The sequence below is a fragment of the Pristiophorus japonicus genome, chromosome 11, assembly GCF_044704955.1.
Source record: "Pristiophorus japonicus isolate sPriJap1 chromosome 11, sPriJap1.hap1, whole genome shotgun sequence".
Lineage (NCBI taxonomy): Eukaryota > Metazoa > Chordata > Chondrichthyes > Pristiophoridae > Pristiophorus > Pristiophorus japonicus.
Window position 1 is genome coordinate 26257683 of NC_091987.1, and position 21278 is coordinate 26278960.

General features: G+C 44.1%; 1 protein-coding gene across 1 annotated transcript in view; it reads right to left on the minus strand.

Moving 5' to 3' along the window:
• Positions 1-21278, minus strand: part of LOC139275702 (T cell receptor beta chain MC.7.G5-like) — a gene marked incomplete at its 5' end in the record, with an annotated part of 162264 nt that overhangs the window by 26711 nt on the left and 114275 nt on the right. Inside the window, one exon of the mRNA XM_070892878.1 lies at positions 10508-10543. Within this exon, the coding sequence (XP_070748979.1) occupies positions 10508-10543 (36 nt within the window). The remainder of the gene's footprint in view (positions 1-10507; positions 10544-21278) is intronic.

Here is a 21278-nt window from a genome sequence, read left to right on the forward strand (position 1 = left end):
AGCCTTTGGAGGAGATTTCCAGATTTCCACTACACTTTTATGCTATGAAGGGCTTCCTGATTCCTCTCATAAATGGCCTATCTCGAATTTTAAGATGCCTCATTATCCTGACACTCCTTCCTTAACAGCACTGCGGGAGCACCTTCAGCACGAGGACTGCAGCTGTTTAAGAAGGGGGTTCACCAACACCTTCTCAGGGGCAATTCAGGATGGGCAATAAACCCTGGTCTTACCAGTGAAGCCCAAATCCTATGAAAGAATAAAACAATCTGTACGATGAATACAATGCAACAAATCGTTTACCGACCTAAAACCACTAACTTGGTCCCATCAACAAATGAAGTATCGTAGCTATTTTTGCACAGTGCTACACGGCAGTGTGAAAAATATCAACTCGTTTACAATTTAAATATACCGTGTTGGGAGAGATATGTTCAAAATTGGAATCGCATGGTATCATTCTGTGATGAAAAACCAGCGATAATGCACTCTACAACGGCAACATGTTGCATTTATCTAGAGCCTTTAACGTAGTAAAGCTTTCCAAGGCGCTTCACAGAAGCGTCATCAAACAACATTTGACAGCGGGCAACAAAATGAGACAGTAGAGAGAGGTGACCAAAAGCTATATTTTAAGTTGCATTCTAAAGAGGACAGAAAGAGGGGCAGAGATCTTGGGAGGGAATTCAAGAGCTTAGGGCCCGGGTGGCTGAAGACAAGGCCGCCAATGGTGGAGCGATGGCGATCAGGAAGGGAAGGCCAGAATTGTTGGAGTGCAGAGATCTGCTTGGGCAGTAAGGCTGGATGACCTTACAGTAATACGGAGGGGCGAGTCCATGGAGCGATTTGAAAACATGGGTGGAGAATGTTGAAATCGAGGTACTAGTAGATTGTGTGCCAATGTAAGTCAACGAGTTGATTCTGGTGCCTGGAATATGATGTATTTTTGAACATGTCAGATCGTCTCAAAAACGCAAGATGTCCTCATTATTGGAAACGACAAAAACATTAATTCTGGACTCACAGAAAACGAGCAATTTTGTACCTGGCCAAAGTTATGGTGGCCATTTCCTGGACTTTGTAAAACTACAGGTGCAAGCGGAGCGGAGTGAGTGCATTGAGGCAAAACTGAACACGCAATCTGCTGTTAATTCCAGTCTTTATATTAAGGGCGTTATTATGTTACTGACAAATTCAGCATAACTAATGTAGCAGAGAAGTTTTTACATGAGAACATAAGAAATAGGAGCAGGAGTCTGCTATTCTGCCTGTCGAGACTGCTCCGCCATTCAATAAGATCATGGCTGATTTTCTACCTCAACTCCACTTTCCTGCACTGTCCCCATATCCTTTGTTTCCCTTAATATCCAAAAATCTATCAATCTTTGTCTCGAATATACTCAACGACTGAGCCTCCACAGCCCTCTGCGGTAGAGAATTGTAAAAATTCACCACCCTCTTAGTGAAGAAATTTCTCCTCATCTCAGTGCTAAATGGCCAACCCCTAATTCTGAGACTCTGACCCCTGGTTCTAGACTCCCCATCCAGGGGAATCATCCTCCCTGAAGCTACCCTGTCAAGCCCTGTAAGAATTTTGTGTGTTTCAAAGAGATCACCTCTCATTCTTCTAAACTCGAAAGAATGTAGGCCTAGTCTACTCAATCTCTCCTCATAGGATAATACCCCCATCACAGGAACTAGTCTGCTAAACATTCGTTGTACGCCCTCTATGGCAAGTATATCCTTCTTTAGGTAAGGAGACCAACACTGTACACAATACTCCAAGTGCGGTCTCACCTGGGCCATATATAATTACATGAAGAGGTCTTTACGCTTATATTCAAATCCTCTTGTAATAATGGCCATCATACCTTTGCTTTCCTAATTGCTTGCTGTACCTGCATGTTAACTTTCAGTGGTTTGTGTGCAAGGACACCCAGGTCCCTCTGACCACCAACATTTCCCAATTTTTACCCAAGGAGTAGTGAGAATGTGGACCTCGCTACCACAGAGAGTGGTTAAAGTGAATATCATAGTGGCATTTAAGGGAACGCTCGATAAACACTAGAGGAAAAAATGGATAAAAGGTTAAATGAAGTCGAGCTGGAAGGAAGCTCTTCTGGAGCATGTTTACCGGCACAGATCAATTGGACCGAATGCAAAGTTCCTGTGAATTATAAGGCATTTATGCAATGTATTATGTTTCCTTTGTTTTATTTGGAACAACGATTATATCCATTTTTAGAAATGAATATTCTACAACATTTTAAACTATTCTGTGAGAAAATTAAAATATTTATCTGTACATTTTACATTGAAGTCACCAGTTATTATTTTTCACAGCCAAGCTTGGCTTTAATATTCATTTGGTTTGCTGAGTTGAAATGTTTGTTTCAGAAGTAGGGATGAAATGATCTATTTTCTAATGCATTGTTTCAGTTGAAAACTGAAATCTATAAACAGCTTTGAATACAATCGTTTTGCTTTAAATATTCAACTCACGCAACACTGTCAGCTTAGTCCCATCACCGAAGAAATATTCGTAGCTGCCAGAGCACAGTGTTTCAGCACAGTAACAAAACTAAGCTGGGCTTTAAAGTGGTGCAGGATATATGTGGGAATGATAACGGTGATGTTTGGGTGTCCATAATAAGCTAAGCGTGAGAAATACCCCCTTTTTTAATCGTGTGTCCTTAGATACAATTGCAGAATCAGTCTTGACGATTTTATCTGTCTCTCTGTTCAATAGCCGTGTCACAATCATACCTTGAATGCAATCTAATCAAACAGTCTTTCAGCATTGGTCCCTCAACCTTAACCCTCTTTCCTAGCAATGTTGATGCATGCATTTTCTGAGTTGACTTAATATTTCTCGACTCACCTCTCACGACCAACTTGGTAGTGCTTCCAAAGTGATATTGGTTGCCAGAACACAGTGATAAACCCTTGCATTAAAACCTCATGAGAAAAGGCAGGGTTCCTGCTCTCCTGGACGTTTATTGATTTCATCATCTTAATTCATGTATTTCCAACTCTACACGTGTGCCTCGTAAACAGACATAGAATCATAGAATGGTGCAGCACCAAGGGAGGCCATTGCACCCATATGGCCTGTGCCAGCACTTTGAAAGAGCTATGCAACTAGTTCCACTGCCCTGACTTTTATCTTAGACCCGAAAGTGTTTCCCATCAAGTATTCATCCAATTGCGCTTTTGAAAGTTACTATGGAAGCTCCTTCCATCTTTTCAGCCACTGCATTCCAGATCAAAACAACTTGCTGCTTAAAAAAAGTCTCCTCATCTCGCCTGTGGTTGTTTTGTCTTAAGTCTGTGTCCACTGGTTATCGGCCCTTCGACCGATGGAAACTGATTCTGAATATTAACTATATCCAAACCCTTTATTATTTTCATCACCTTTATTATATCTCCAATTAACCTTCTCTGCTCCAAAGAGAACAATCCCAGCTTCTTCAGTAAATCTCTTCTGCACACTCTCTAAGGCCCTAATGCATGGTGCCCAGAATATGACACAATGTTCCAGCCAGGACCGAACCAGATGAGGAAACTTAAGGAATCATAGCCAAGGTTAAACATAACTTTCTTTCTCAACTCCTCTTAAATCCTTAATCAAATATAGTGCTTCGCATCTTCGGCAAATCTTCATTCTAAATATTTTGACTCTATTGGGACCAGTTTGTCCCACTATCTCACCACTATCACCAACCAATAAAGGAATGTTAAGAACAAGAGTAGGTCAGTCAGCCCCTGATGCCCTAGGCAGTTATCACTTATCGATTCCCACACTCCCAATAGCCCACTGATTTTGTTTCAGGAATTATTCTCTATAGGGCTAGGAAGAAATCAATGGAATGGGAACATAAACATGTTTAGGTTTATACTCATGTATCAGGCCATTGGCTCTGTAGCTAGGTTTCAGAATACATGCATAGAAATTGACAGCACAGAAGGAGGCCATTTCGGCCCATCGTGTCTGCGCGGGCTGACAGAGGGCTATCCAGCCTAATCTCACTTCCCAGCTCTCTGTCCATAGCCCTGTAAGTTGCAGCACTTCAAGTGCACATCCAAGTGCTTTTTAAATGTGCTGAGGATTTCTGCCTCTATCACTCTTTCAGGCAGTGGGTTCCAGACGCCCTCCACCCTGTGGGTGAAAAAGATTCCTCTCAAATACCCTATAAATCTTTTACCAATTACTTTAAACGCATGTCCCTTTGATGTTAACACCCTCTGTTAAGAGAAATAGGTCCTATCTATCCACACTCTTTCGGCCCCTCATAATTTTATACACCTCAATAAGGGCTGCCCCATCCCTGTAGGCCCTGCTCCAAAGGGAACAAACCCAGCCTATCCAATCTTTCCTCATAGCGAAAATTATCCATTCCAGGCAACATCATTGTAAATCTCCTCTCTACGCTCTCTAGCGTAATCACACATTTCCTGTAATGTGGTGACCAGAACTGCACGCAGTACTCTAGCTGTGAACTAACTAGTCTTTTATGCAGTTTAAGCATAACGTCCTTGCTCTTATATTCTATGCATCGGCTAATAAAGGCAAATATTCTGTACGCCTTCTTAACCACCTTATGTACCTGTCCTGCTACCTTGAGGAATACGTGGACCTGCACTCCAAGGTCCCTCTGTTCATCTACATTTCACAGTGTCCTACCATTTAATATGTATTCCCTTGCCTTATTAGCACGCTCCACCCCCACCAATTCAACACCTCACAATTATTTTTAGCGCCTTTAAATTTCAATAAAACAATACTCTCTAAATTATTCTCTATGGTTCTGTATCACTCACCGACAGCCACGAGATGTGTACCATCACCAAATGTTAATCGTAACTTCCCAACACAATGTTACACTATCGTTAACAAAACTTGTTATGCGTTGTCTCACTAAACCCCAACTAATAAGCACAGTTCATTCATTTTGTATTCTGTTCCACTCATTATCCCGCCATATTGCGCGCTGTCTTTTTCTGTGATACTTTTTCTCCGTCTCTGCCTTTTTCCTTCGGTATCTTTCTAATTTCCCATCTCCCCCTGTTCTGTCTGAATTTTGCTCCCTGCCTTTCTCTATGTATACCTGGCTGTCTCTCCCCCTCCAACTGTGAAGTTAGTAGGCAAGAACATGGCAAATGAAATATAATTTGGAGAAATGTGAATTTATCCACTTTTGTAGCAAACATAGAAAAACAGATTATGTTAAAATGGTGAAAACTTGGGAAATGTCGGTGTTCAGAGGTGCATGGGTGTCCTTGTACAAGAATTACTGAAAATTAGAGTGCAGGTATAGCAATGAATTAAGGGAGCAAATGGTAACTTGGAGTTTATTGCAATAGGATTTGAGTATAAGTGTAAATATGTTTTACTGTAATTATATAGGGCCCTGGTGAGACCACACCTGCAGTATTGTGTATAGTTTTAGTCTCCTTACCTAAAGAAAGACGTAGAGGAAATGCAATGACACTTCATCACACTGATTCCTGGGATGGAGAGAATTGTCCTATGAGGAGAGATTGATTAGACTAGGCCTATATTTTCTCGAGTTTAGAAGAATGAGAGGTGATCTCATTGAAAAATACACCATTCTTACAGGTTTGACAGGTTAGACGCAACGAGGATCTTCCCCCTGGCTGGGGAGGCTACAACCAGGGGTCACAGTCTCAGAATCAACGATTAGACATTTACGACTGATATAAGAGGAACTCAGATTGTAGTGAATCTTTGGGATTTTCTTCCCCAGAAGGCTGTGGGTGCTCAGACTTTGAGTATATTCAAGACAGAAATAGAGTATTGGACATTAAGCGAATCAAGGGATATGGGGATTGTGCAGGCAAGTGGAGTTGATGTAGAAGTTCAGCCATGTTATCAGTGAATGGTGGAGCAAGCTCGAGGGGACAAATGGCCTACTCCTGCTCCTATTTATTACATTATTATGTTCCACCAACACTTAGCCTTTCCCTTACGTTTTGTTATTGACATTTTTGTTTCCTTAATACATTGTTTACATTTTTCCCATCTTTAATATTGTCTCCCTTTCCGTTCAACTGATGAGAGAACATTAGTCGACAGATTCAGTGTTTCCTGAGCCCCATTACTAGCTGTTAACTGACACATTTTGGCCAATATCTTACTCACCCAGAACCGTTAACTTAGTGCCAACTCCAAAATGCAATGGTTGGCCATATCCCGCTCCCACATCATTTTGTCACATCACAAAAACATTCCTCATCAGTCTCCTGGCAATACTCATTGCCCCCCTCGTTAATATTTTATGTTGGTCCTTGGCGAACATGAGCTAAACATACGCTAACCTGAACCCATAAACGAAACGGGAGGTTTGCAATTAAAACGAACAGCGATTCGAATACTGTCTACCTATCAATGTGTCAACCATTTTTTCATTTTCCACAGTTAAGTCCTGGCAATACTGGAATATTTTCTCCTTTGAAGAATTCTTCCTAATTATTAAATAAATTCATCGTGTAAGATGTGAGCGTCCAACCTTGCTTCATTCAATTTGTTTCTAACTCACACAAAATCATTGGCGTAGACCCCTCTCCAAAATGTAAAGGGTTGCTATACCCGCCGCACTGCGCTAAACAGTATCCAAACAGAATGCTGGGTAGACAGACAGACAGACAGTCAGAAAGTTGGATAGGTGGATAGATGGAACGATGACTATATATCTATCAAAGCCAGTTAAACAAATAGATATTTATACATTTGTATTCGTAACCATACCTAAAACAGCCAACTTGGTACTAGTTCCGTAATAGTAAATATCAGCAGAGCACAAAGGTAAAGCCTTGTATTAAAACATCTTACCTACCTGTGATTGGTGTTCTGAGGGAGCCCTTCATACTAAGGGCGAGCTTAGGGATATAGTAACAAAGGACGAAAGGAACATATTTACCTCGGAAGAAAAGAACATAACAACCCAGGAACTGGAGTAGGCCCCATTCAGCCTCTCGACACTGTTCCGCCATTCAATTAAATCATGGCTCATCTGAATTTAACTCCATCAATCCGCCTGTATTCTGCAACCTTTTATACGTTTCCTAACAAAAATCTACCGACCTCAGACTTCGAATTTACAATTGACATATTCTCAAAAGTTTCTTGGGGTACAGCGGCCCAGATTTCCCCTGCCCTTGTTATAAATATTCTCCGTGGCACCACCCGTGGATTCTATAGCTGTAATGTTAATGCTATGCTTCCTTGTTCTAGACTCTATCACCAGATGAAATAGTTCCTTTCTATCTACTCTTATCAAATATTTAATCATCTGAAGCACCTCATGTAGATCAGCCCTTAATCCTCAATACACTAGGTACGTCAAGCCTGATCTGTGCAACATGTCGTCATAATTTAACACTTCTAGCCCCGGCATCGTTCTGCTGAATGAGGAAAGGGCATTCGGCCCATGAAAGCCTCATCTTCTACAGATCCGCTAGCTCACCAACACTGTCCAATAGATTTAATAACCTAAAAATAGGGAACATGTGCAAGATTTCTCTCAATGCTCCTCCCAAAATTAACATTCACCAACCTCTGCACACATGTTTACTTTAAATCCAGAAGAGGTTGGCCATTTAGGACTGAGATGATGATGAGGACAGAAACGTCTTCACTCATAGGGTGTTGAATCTTTGGAATTCTCTACATCAGAGGGCTGTGAATGCTCAGTCTTTGAGTATATTCAAGTCAGAGATCGATAGAGTTTTGGATATTAAGTGAATCAAGGCATATGGGGACAGTGCAGGAAAGAGAAGTTGAGGTAGAAGATCAGCCATGATCTCATTGAATAGAAACATAGAAACATAGAAAATAGGTGCAGGAGTAGGCCATTCGACCCTTCGAGCCTGCACCGTCATTCAATGAGTTCATGGCTGAACATGCAACTTCAGTACCCCATTCCTGCTTTCTCGCCATACCCCTTGATCCCCCTAGCAGTAAGGACAACATCTAACTCCTTTTTGAATGGTCGGGTAGGCTCGAGGGGCGAATAGCCGACTCCTGCTCCTAATTCTTATGTACTTATGTTCGTAAATGCTCCTTTATGCAGCGCCTGGAAGCTGCTTATCCTGCACTAGGAATCTCAGCTGATGTTTCCCACCCCATCTAACTCACAATCCTCGTTTCCCCTCACTACACTTCTAAATGTTGTGAATCCCTTAACCGCTTAAGGTCAATGGTAAATATACGGAATTACATCGAATTTACAGCACGAGAATAGGCCATTCGGCCCAACAGGTCGATGCCAACGTTTATGCACCACTCCAGCCTCCTACTACAATTCCTCAGTTAACCTATCTGTTACTCCCTCGTGGTTTTTTTTATAGAGGTATAGAATGGAAAACCAAGGCAGTTATGCTAATCTTGTAAAGAACCTTGGTTAGACCATATTTAGAGTACTGCGTACAGTTTTGGTCCCCATATTGCGAAAATGACATAGAGCCACTGGAGAGGGTGCTGAGAAGATTTACAAAGATGATACCAGAAATGTGTGGGTAGACATATCAGGAAAGGATGAACAGGGTGGGTCTCTTTTCTCTTGAAAAAAGAAGGCTGAGGGTGACCTAATAGAGGTCTTTAAAATTATGAAATGTTTTGATAGAGTGGGAACACAGAGACTATTTCCACGTGGGGAAGAACATAACTCGAGGCATTCAATATAAGATAGCCACCAAGAAATCCAACAGGATATTCAGAAAGAGCCTCTTTACATAGAGAGTGGTGAGAATGTGGAACTCGCTACCACAGAGAGTGGTTGAGGCGAATAGTATCGATGCATTTAAGGGGAGGTTAGATAAGCATACGAGAAAGAAGTGAATAGAGGGTTATGCTGATAGATTTAGATGAGAAAAGATGGGAGGAGGCTCGAGTGGAGCATAAACGCCGGCATGGACTGTTCGTATCGATTGGCTTGTGTCTGTGCCCTATATCCTATGCAATCCATTGTAATATGTAATCTCGCCTCCCCTTAAATGCATCTATCACATTTGTCTCAACCACTCCCTGTGGGAGCGAGTTCCACATTCTCACAATTCTCCGCAGGAAGAATTTGCTCCTGAATTCCTTCTTGGATTTATTAGTGACTATATCTATTCATGGCCTCTGCATTTTATTTTCTCCCGCAAGTGGAAAAAACTTCTCTACGCCGACCCCATCAAACGTAATTCATATTCTTATCTGGACATCCGTCTGCTTTCTCTGTTCTAGAGGAAGGTCCCCAAGCCTATTCTGATCATCTTGATGTTTATGACTTCTCATTATCATCCTTTTCACTTTTCTCACCTTCTCCGGTGCCCCGACAACATATTTTTATAACATGGAGACCAGAACTGCACACAGATTAACGGAATATCACATTTTGTCAGTAATATTTCTCTTGACCTGTTCTGTATGTTTAAAAACAATCTCAATCTGCTTTCCTACAGTGAAGATGACTACTGCACCCGTGAGTTTCTCATCGTTATCTAATGAGTAGAAATTAATTTACTATGGTCCTATATTTTCACTTCCCGCCCCACCAACCCCCCGCATAAATTCGCGATTTCTAATCACTTTTTTGGGTTTAGTTATCTATTCACTTACCTAAAACGACCAACTTTGTACCACCTCCGAAGTAAGCTTCCATTCCAGAACACAGCAGTACGGGGCTGTTGCAAAACTCCCCGGAGTCCAGATCGTTAGTTCGGTTCTAGTAGAGCTTGTGAAGGTGTCGGCAGCAGCAATGACCCGTAAAGTTTATAGGAATGTAGGAACAAAGGGTGGTGGATAGCGACAGGAGGGGTCAGTCAGCCCCTCGAGTCTCTTCCACCATTCACTTACAACACGGCTGGCCTATATCTTAACTCCAAATACCCGCCTTGCTTCCCAAACACGTTAATACATTTTCCTGACAAAATTTTGGCTATCTAATTTGTGAAATTTTCGCTTGACCCCCAGAATCAGTAGCATCTTCGCGGGCGAGAGTTCCCGATTCCCATTGTGTGGCACCAGCGCTGAACGGCTTGGCTCCAATATAAAGTGATGTCCCTCGTTCTGGACTGCCGCTGCCAGTCTAGTCCGTTTTTCTTGATTTTTTAGAACCTCTCATTAACATCCTTGTCACTTTTATCACCTTCCCAGGTGTCTCTACATACTATTGTACAGAATATGGAGACCAGAACTGTGCACGGAAGAACGGAAAATCATATTATGTCTGCACTCTTTCTCTTGGCCAGCTCTCGCGGGCCACGTTAAATAATTCTGTTTGCATCTATATTGAAGACTGTTCTGTATATATTAGAGAATTTCAATCTCCTTTCCTACAATGAAGATGACTTCGGCACGCGTGAGTTTCTCATCTAAAGGGTAGAAATGAATTTACTATGTTTCTATATTTTCACCTAATCTCCCCCAACCCCTCACCAACACCCGCATAAATTCGCGAATTTTATCAACTTTGCTGGGATTAGGTATCTATTCACTTACCTAAAACGACCAGCTTTGTCCCACCTCCAAAGTAAGCTTCACCAGCAGTACACAGTTGTACGGGGCTGTTGCAAAACTCCCCCAGAGTCCGGATCGTTAGGTCGGTTCCAGTGGAGCTTGTGAGGGTGTCGGCTCCGCCAATGACCCGTAAAGTTTATAGGAATGTAGGAACATGTGAGGCATAGGGATAGGAGGTGGCAGTCAACCCCTCAAGCCTGTTCCAGCATGCATTTAGATGACGGCCGACCGATGTATTACCTCCATCTCCCCGCCTTTGTTACTAACACCTTAATATATTTTCCTACCAAAATTCTAGCGATTTAAGTTGTGAAATTTTCGTTGACACCCAGCTTCAGCAGCATTTTTGGGGGAGAGAGTTCCCGGTGTCTACCAAACTTTGTGTGAAGAAATGCTTGCTGACATCAGCCCTGAACGGCCTCGCTCTAACTTAAAGTGATGCCCCCTCTGCCCCCTTATTCTGGACCACAGCCCCCCCATCCCAGAGGAAATAATGTATCTCTATCTCCACTATATACTCCTTTAAACACCTCGATTACATCAATCCTTAACATTCTAGGAATACAAGCCTTTACTTTGCAACCTCTCCTCGTCATTTAACACTTTTATATATCAAATATCTGAACATCATCCCAGCCGTTTTTTCAATCCCGTTTAGACTTAGATTGTGAACGAGAGACGGAACAGAAATCCACAGTTACCTTACCCAAAACTGTTAACCTGGTTCCTCCGCCGAAGTAGAGGATGTTGCTTGCAGGATGCTCAACTCTAAGTTAAGAACAGACCCGCGGAACATGTTCCCTTCCAACTGAAAGCCTTTGAGGCCTCTCCTGGAACACTTCCATGAAGCGCGTCTTGCAAAAGGAAGTATTTTTATCATGGGTAAATGATTTACCTACCGTTCGCTAGAGAGACTAGAGAGGAGGAAGATAATTGGCTCACCCAGAACTGTTAATTTCGTGCCTTGTCCGAAGTAACTCTTGTCGTTAGCACGGTGACAATGCACCCTCTCAAAAGGGGTCAGCCCTGTTTCCAATTCTAACCTGTACTATGTATCCCGTTCCAAACTGTATGAGTGCATTATGTGCACGATGGATACCATGCCAATCTGCATGATTCCATGCTAAACATTGGATGCTACTCTAATCTGTGCGATTCCATTCTTACCTCTATGCATCTCTTTTCATAGAATCATAGTACAGCACGGAGGAAGGCCATTCGGCCCGTCGTGTCCGTGCCGGCTCTCTGCAAGAGCACCTCAGCTAGTATATCTCCCCCATCCTTTCCCCGTAGCCCTCTAATTCTGGATTCCCCCACCAGGGTTAACATCCTCTCAGAATGTACCCTGTCAAGCCCACTCAGGATCTTATATGTTTCAATAAGATCAACGCTCATTCATCTAAACTCCAATGAGTACAGCCCCAACCCGCGCAGCTTTTCTTCATAAGCTAACCCCTTCGTCCCAGGAATCAATCTGGTGAACCGTCTCTCAAACTCATCCAATGCAAGTATATCTCTTGTATCAAGAAGGAGACCTAATCTGTGCGCCGTGCTCCAGCTGTGGTCTAGCGCGGGATTTGTTAATTTGCGTTCAGAACACGTTTGATTCCACACCCTTGTATTTAAGCAAGTAGTACCGCCGTCTCCAGCTGTACTGCGTTTACATAGAGTGAATTATTGGTGTTTTAACCGTGGTTTAAACAGGCTCGTTGTAACTCAATGCTGTCCCAGGCATCGAATTTTGCACAAATCTGACAAATGGACTCGCCGGCATTGAGACAGATCGAATTGACCCGCTGACTTTGCAAACAGTCCGGTTCGGCGACCAGTTAGAAATTCCCACACCTGGACATGAATTTAGAGAGAACATTTCCCTTTTCTTACCTAATACCGTTAGTTTGGTGCCTGTTCCAAAGTTAACGGTTGTGCCAGCCACGGCAGAAGACCACGTTACATCAACACCATCGAGCACAAACAGATAAAAGTCGACCTTTAAGCATTCTCTACACTGCCATTCAGGGCCTCAAGATGCCCCAAAGCTCTTTACAACCAATGCAGTGATTTTTTTTTTATTTATTCGTGTCCAATCGTTCCAATCGTTACAATTCTTTGTCAAACGCCAGAGGTCACCCTGCACCAGTCAAGGATCACTCTGCGCCAATGCTCTCAGCCAAAAGGCCTAGAGCCACTGCACCGTTCCTGGAACCAATGCAGTGATGCTGTAATGCAGGAAACCTGGCAGCTAATATCCACAAAGCAAGTTCCAGCGAACAACAATGCAATTAATGACCACATCATTTTTTGGTCATGGTGATTGAGGGATAGATATTGGCCCCAGGACACCGGTGGTGGGGGTGGGGTTGACGAATGACCGGTGTTCACGTAGAATGACATAAAATGATGAGTTTTTTCACAAAGGCACCCTCGGTTTTGAAGGTGGACTATACACGGGACATGTTCCCTCCATGGTCCAGGGTTAATGTTCAAGCCCATTGCCATTGTTCTTCTGCTGATTTTCCGAGACACGGGTGAACGAGGTTTTTGTACGGGGGCTGGGTTGGATTGTATCACCGTGCCCCCCCCTGTCCCCACGGTGTTAGACTGTCATACAAAAAGCTACACGGCCCCGCCTCTTAAACAGGTCACGGGGTCTTCAGCTGGTGAACTCATATGACGTTGAGGTCTCAAAGGTTGGTTAGATCTTAGGAACAGAGCAACCGATCATTCGGCCCCTCGAGCCTGTTACACAGTAAGAGGAGGAGCCCATTCAGCCCCTCGAGCCTCATACACTGGAACAGGGGGAGGCCATTCAGCCCCTCGAGCCTGTTACACAGGAACAGGAGGAGGCCCATTCAAACTCTCGAGGCCGTTGCACAGGAACAGGAGGAGTCCCATTCAGCCTCTCGAGCCTGTTACACTGGAACAGGAGTAGGCCATTCAGCCCCTCGAGCCTTCCTCCTTTCCTCTTTTTTTATCATTCTCTCTTTCTTTCTTTCTTTCTTTCTTTCTTTCTTTCTTTCTTTCTTTCTTTCTTTCTTTCTTTCTTTCTTTCTTTCTTCCTTCCTTCCTTCCTTCCTTCCTTCCTTCCTTTCTTTCTTCCTTCCTTCCTTCCTTTCTTTCTTTCTTTCTTTCTTTCTTTCTTTCTTTCTTTCTTTCTTTCTTTCTTTCTTTCTTTCTTTCTTTCTTTCTTTCTTTCTTTCTTTCTTTCTTTCTTTCTTTCTTTCTTTCTTTCTTTCTTTCTTTCTTCCTTCCTTCCTTCCTTCCTTCCTTCCTTTCTTCCTTCCTTCCTTCCTTCATGTCTTTCTTCCTTCCTTCCTTCCTTCATGTCTTTCTTTCTTAATTTATGCTTTATTTCTTTTGTCGCTCCTCTCCTCAAGAAACCAAATGTTGACCCTACGTCCTTGCACATTATCACTCCATCTCCAATCTCCCTTTCCTCTCAAATTCCTTGAACCATTGCCCACCTCACTTGCAGTTCCATGTTTGAATCCATCCAATCAGGATTCCGCCCCTGCGACAGTACCGAAACGGCTCTCATCAAAGTCACAACTTACGTCCTTTGTGATCGTCACGAAGGTAAATTATCCATCCTCGTCCATCTTGACTTGTGTGCAGCATCTGACATCACCCAACGTATCTCCACCGTCCTCCAGCTGGGAGGGGCTGCACTTACTTGGTTCCATTGTTACATATATTAAAAAAATCCAAGCACAGACATCTTCCACCCTTCAAGATTTAGTTCGGACCTGGAATTTAAGGTCCATCGTTGGAACACCTGTGAACTTTTTGACGTGGAAACAAGTCATCCTGGGCCAAACCCCGGAACCTCCCTCGGGAGCCGGCGCCTCACAACTTGAGCTGACTCAGGAAAATCCCCTCCGTGCCTTTCAATTCTGCGCGGAGGGGTTTCCTATACGGGCTGCTCCTGCACACTCTGAACTTTGCCATTGTCTGCCACCCGGACATGCCGTGGCGCAACATCTTGCCATCCGGAGGAGGCGGGGGTCCCCGATGAAGGGCACTCTACACGGGAGTCCTCCCACTATTCATCGGGGACTTGGTCTGGAGGGTGGTGCACGGAGCAGTCCCGTGCAATAAATTTTTAAGTCGGTTCATGGGCTCCCAGGCTGCCTGCAATTCTGCGGTCTGGAAGAGTCCGTGTTCCATGTTTTTATGGAGTGTGCGAGGTTGCAGCTCCTGTTCCATTATTTAAAGGGGCTGCTCTCAATTTCTGGTTGCACTTCAGTTCCACACTCCTGTGCGGAGGGGAGCGGATAGGTCTGAGGGCCTCCTCGTAGGACTGCTCCTGGGCACGGCCAAGGGTGCCATCAGCCGGTCCAGGCAGCGGGCGGTCGAGGGGGTCGTTCTGCCTGACTGCCTGCCTCTCTTCCACGCCTACATCCGGGCCAGGGTGTCCCTAGAGATGGAGCATGCGGTGTCCACCGGTATGCTCGCAGCCTTCTGCGAGAGGTGGGCACCGGAGGGACTAGAGTGCATTATTACCCCCGGCAACCAAATTTTAAGTTGATTTTATGTTTTAAAGTTTAATTTGTTTTAATTGCCGGTGTTTTTAGTGTCCCCCTCCCCTTTTATAGGGGGCACTTGTAAAATATGGAATTTTAATGCCCTAAAAAAAAATATGTCATCCTCGGTGCGAGGGACTGCCTATGATGCTGATGATGTAATCATAGCCAGAGAAACGCCTGCAATGCCTTCTCCTCCCGCTCCCACATCTTTATCTCTGGTGTCCCCTATATATCCTTGGCCCCCTCCTATTTCTCATCTACATGCTGCCACCCAGAGACGTCATCCAAAAACACAGCATCAGTTTCCTCATATACACTGATGACACCCAGCTCTACCCCAGCACCACTTCTCTCGACCCCTCCACGGTTTCTAAATTGTTAGACTGCTAGTACGACATCCAGTTCTGGATCAGCAGAAATTTTCACCAATTAAATTTTGGGAAAAGAGAAACAATTGGTTTTAGTCCCCGCAAAATACTCTGTTCCTGAACCAGTGCCTCCAGCCTTCTCCCTAACATCTGTCTGGGGCTGAACCACACTGTTCACAACTTTGGTGTCATATATGACCCTGAATTGAACTTCCGACCACATATCTGTGGCCTAACTAAAACCGCCTATTTCCACCTCCCTAACCTCACCATCTCCGCCCCTGCCTCAGCTCATCTGCTACTGAAACCCTCATCCATGCCTTTGTACCTCTAGACTTGATTATTCAAACGCACCACTGGCTGACATCCCATGTTCTACCCTACGTAAACTAAGAGGTGATCCAAAACTCGGCTTCCCTTGTCCTAACTCGCACCAAGTCTCGTTCACCCATCGCCCCTGTTCTTGCTGACCTACATTGACTCCCGGTTAAGCAAAACCCCAATTTCAAAGTTCTCATCCTTGTTTTCAAATCCCTCTATGGCTTCACTCCTCTCTATTTCTGTAAGCTCCTCCAGCCCCACAACCCTGCGACATATCTGTGCTCCTCTAATTGAGCCCTTTTTAGAATCCCTGATTATTACAACCATCGTTGGCTGAGCCTTCACTTGCCTAGGCCCTAAACTCTCAACCTCCCTCCACATTACCACTTTTTTTCTCCTTTAAGAGGCTCTTCAAAACCTTTGTCTTTTACCAAGCATTTGTAAATGTGTCCTAAATTCTGCTTATGTGGCTCGGTATAAATTTTTTTCTTCTAACACTACTGTGAAGCGTCTTGGGACGTTTTACTACTTTAAAGGCGCTATATAAATAAAATGCTGTTGTTGTTATTTATTTATTTATGCCTATTTTCTACGATTGCCTTATTCGGTTTGCGTTCCTTGTTTGGTTTTTCCTCCTTTCTTCCTCGCTTATTCTGTTCATTAAAACGTCAAATACCCAATTCAGAAGAAACTTCTTTACCCAGAGAGTGGCGAGAATGCTGGCATGGATTGGTTGGGCCGAATGGCCTGTTCCTATGCTGTATACCCGATGTAATCCTATGCAATTACTCCACATTTCTCTTCCACAAAGTGCAGTATCTCAGGAAATGCCAGTCCCTTATACAGCGTGCTCAGTGTATACAATACATCAGGCCACTGTCAGACCATCGTGTATCGGCAATACCAGGACTGCGAAGTCATCCATGTGTCCTGTTATATGTTTTATGCTGTCATCGCTTCAAGTTAGCTCTGTTCAAATCGACATGCACCTGTTCCGAAACTAAAAGCCCGAGTGATCTACTACCTCATTCATTTCTTAAGAAGCTTGATCTGCAGCTGAATACAGCGCGAGGCTTCAGGTTGCCAAGGCTGCCAATTATGTCCAAACAATAAAGACAGGCGTTGAATGAAGCACTGGGACACGGGCTCCAAAATACATGCAAATAAAGGCGATTACGGATTTAATATAGTAAGTACATTTTGCAAATATACTACAAAATATAAATCAATTGTTGCTTTAATATGTTGTAATCGAGTTATGAGAAATTACGTTAAACTTGTAACGAATCTTGCTGAGCCATTTAGATTACTGTGCACGGTTCTGGTCTCCATGTTACAAAAAAAGGATATAGAGGCTTTGGAGAAGGTGGAAAAATGATTTACAAGGATCATATCAGAACTGAGAGGATAAACCTCGCAGGAAAGATACAACAGATTGGGATTCCTTCCACTAGAAGTGAGAAGGGCAATAATCACCTGATAGAGGTCTTTAAGCTTATGAAGGGACTTGACAGCTAACCATAGAGAAGATGTTTCTGCTTCTGTGGGAGCTGCGAACTATGGGCCACAAATAATAGAAAGTCGCTGATGAAGAAAGATAGTCACTATAGAATAAAGGCTACAATTCTAAAGAGGGTGAAGGAACAGAGCGATCTGGGGTTATCTGTGCATAAGTCTTTGAAAGTGGCAGGACAGGTTCAGAAAGCAGTTCAAAAATCCTACAGAATACTGGGATTCATAAACAGAGGCATAGCGAGCACAAAAGAAAGGAAGTTATGATGAAGTTTAATAAAATACTAGTTTGGCCTCAATTGGAGCATTGTGTCCAATTCTGGGCATCGCATTTTGGGAAGGCTAAGAAAGCCTGAGAGAGGGTACAGAAAAGGTTTACAAGAATGGTTCCAGGTTAGAGGGACTTCAGTTACGTGGATAGACTGGAGAAGCTGGGGTTGTTCTCCTTCGACCAGAGAAAATTGAGAGGAGATTTTATAGAGGTGTTCAAAATCATGAGGTGTCTAGAGAGAGTAGACAGAGAGAAACTGTTCCCATTGGGAGAAGGGTCGAGACCCAGAGGACACAGATTGACAAAAGAACCAAAGGCGACGTGAGAAAAACTGTGTTACACAGCAAGTAGTTAGGAGCTGGAATGTGCTGCCTGAAAGCATAGTAGAGGCAGACTCAATTGTGGCTTTAAATGGAGTGGCACAAAGGATACCGTAAAGATAATGCGGTAAATTCGAGGAGCATTTTTTTAAAGAACCAAATTAATATATGTGCGATGTCCCAGCCATTTCAGACCGGAAAGGATGGTTCAGTTTATTGTGGCATGGCAATATATGTAACTATATCACATTAAGGAAACCTACACATGGCAAATGCGTGAACGACTCTATGTCAATTAGCATTAATGTCACGATTACTGCTCCAGTTATGGTAGATGTGAAAACAAACGTATCAGTTATTGCGTAGCTCTCTCAGAATTATGCGTGCGCTTAATAATCTAAAGAAAGAACATACATTTACAATCCGCCTTTCATTAAATCAGGACGCATCCAAAGTGCTTCGCAGCCAATGAAATACTTTTGAAGTATAGACACTACTGCCATTTAGGAAATGCGGTGGAGAATTTGCACAAAAAACAACTTCCCACAAACAGCGCTGAGATAAATAGACAGATATGCTGTGTTCGTGATGCTTGTAGAGGATTAAATATTGGCCCCAGAACAATGTGCGGAACACCCCAGCTCTTCTTCCAGTATTTTCCGTGGCATATATTATGTCCCACCTGAGAGGACAGACGGGTCCTTGGTTAACGTCTGATCTCAGAGAAAGGAGCTCCAAAAGTGCAGCGCTCCCTCAGTACTGCCCCTCCGACAGTGCGGCGCACCCTCAGTACTGCCCCTCCGACAGTGTGGCGCTCCCTCAGTACTGCCCCTCCAGTGCGGCGCTCCCTCAGTACTGACCCTTTAACAGTGAAGCACTCCCTCAGTACTGCCCCTCCAAAAGTGCGGCGCTCCCTCAGTACTGCCACTCTGACAGTGCAGCGCTCCCTCAATACTGCCCCTCCAACAGTGCGGCGCTCCGTCAGCACTGCCCCCGACAGTATATCGCTCCCTCAGTACTGTCCCTCTGACAGTGCAGTGCTCCCTCAGTACTGCCCCTCTGACAGTGCAGCGCTCTGTCAATACTGCCCATGTGACAGTGTAGCGCCCCCTCAGTGCTGCCCCTCCGACAATATAGCGCTCCCTCAGTACTGCCCCTCTGACAGGCAGAGGTACCACTTTGAATTTTCTGCTCAAGTCTCCGAAGTGGGGTCTGGACCTGGGAGTTTATGACTCAGTGACGATAGAGCTGCGGCTGACACAAATCGGACACATATCTGCAGACGGGCTGAATCACTCCAATCTGTTCAGTGATATTTACAGATATATGGTATCTCAGTAAGCAAAAGGAGTTAGGTGCATGATTGAAAAGTTGGCGTTAGGTGGCGGTATTGCTTCAATAATACTGACAGCTTCTTCATTGCGTGTCTTCATAGAATCATGCAATGGTTGGAGCAAGGAAGAAGGCCATTCCGCCCCTCGAGCCCGTGCCAGCTCCCAGCTAATCGCATTCCTCCTTCCTTTTCCCACCGACCTGCATTTTAGACATTTGATATTTATCCAACTCTGTTTTTAAAGATAAAATTGAGTCTGCATCCACCACCCTTGCAGGCTGCGCATTTCAGATCCTAACCACTCGCTGTGTAAAAAAAACGTTTTCTTCTATCGCCTTTGGTCATTTTGCCAATCTCCTTAAATCTGTGTGCTCTGGCTCTCGATCCTTCCGCCAATGGGAACAGTTCATCTCTATCTACTCTGTCCAGACCCACGTGATTTTGAACACCTCTATCAAATCTCCTCTCAATTTTCTCTGCTCTGAGGAGAACAACCCCAGCTTCTCCAGTCTATCCACGTAACTGAAGTCCCTCATCACTGGAATCATCATCGTCAATCTTTTCTGCATCTTCTCTAAGGCCTTCAGATCCGTCCTAAAGTGCGATGCCCAAAATCGGACACAATGCCACGGTTGGGGCCGAACCAGTGTTTTGTACTGTCTGTTCATTATTACAAAGCTTTTGTACTCTGTACCTGTATTTATGAAGCCCAGGTTCTCAGAAGCCTTTTAACCGCTTCCTCATCTTGTCCTGCCAAATTTAACGATTTGTGGACACATACCCACATGTCTCTCTGTTCGTGCTCCCTTTAGGATTGTACCCTTTAGTTTATATGTTCTCTCCTCGGCTGCCTGGGTTCCTAAGCTCTGGAATTCCCTCCCTAAACCTCGTTACCTCTGTCTCCTCCTTTAAGATGCTCCTCAACAGCTAGCACCCTCTGCGTCACCCCTCCTAATATCTCCTTATGTGGCTCGCAATACCATGTTGAGTGATTTGCGCTCCTTGGGATAATTTTACTACTGCAGGTTAAATACACTATATAAATGCAAGCTGCTGTTTAATTACAAACTCATGTAGATCTGCGAATGGGAGGCTTGGTAAGATTTTGACCTGGAGGATCACTGGGTTGTACCTCTGTGACACCCACTAGCTGCACAGTAATAGGTCCCCTCGTCTTCTGTTTCAACCCCAGTTATGTGCAGGACAGTTTTTTATATAATTCCTCGTTGCTTGATACCGATCCGCGATGCCATTGTCTTTCTCTGTGTCCATGCTATAGATATAATAGTGCAAAAGCAGGCGAAAAACCTCAGCTGTCCTCTGTTGATACCAGTACATGCGCTCCAGCGATTGACTTTGTCGGCAATTTAGGCTCACGGCTCCTCCCGGTTCTGCAGACATTTCAGTTGGGAACTGAAAGATACGTTTTTCCGCATGAACCATCGCGTCTGCTAAAGGAAAAGTTGAAATGAGTTTAATTAGAGGGAACCGACATGCTCTCAAAATAACCATGAGGACAATGGCGCTCACGGTTATTTATGCGCAAATGGCATCGAAACTTCATGCGATGGGCAAATGTGTGGTTCAATGCCAAATTCCAAAGCTTGCTGTCCGGGACACGCCACTCCGCTGTGAGCTTCGTAATAACATCATCTCGCTGTCAGGCTCACCGATGAACATAAGAAATAGGAGCATGAGTCGGCCACGAGCCTGCCCCACCATTCAATAAGATCATGGCTGATATGTACCTGAAATCCACTTTCCCGCCCGACCTCCATATTCCTTGATTTCCCTTGACTCCAAAAATCTATCCTTGAACACACTCAGAGGCTCAACATCCACAGGAATTTGAGGAAGAGAATTCCAAAGCTTCACAATCCTCTGAGTGAAGAAATTCATCCTCATAAGGACATAAAAGCATAAGAAATGGGAGCAGGAGTTGGCTGTTCGGCCCCTCGAGACTGCTGCGCCATTTAGTAAGATCATGGCTGATCTTCTACCTCAACTTCACTTCCCTGCACTATCCCCATATCCCCATCACCTTGGTCCTAAATGTCAGACCACCTATCCTGAGACTGTGCCCCCTAGTCCTAGACTCTCCA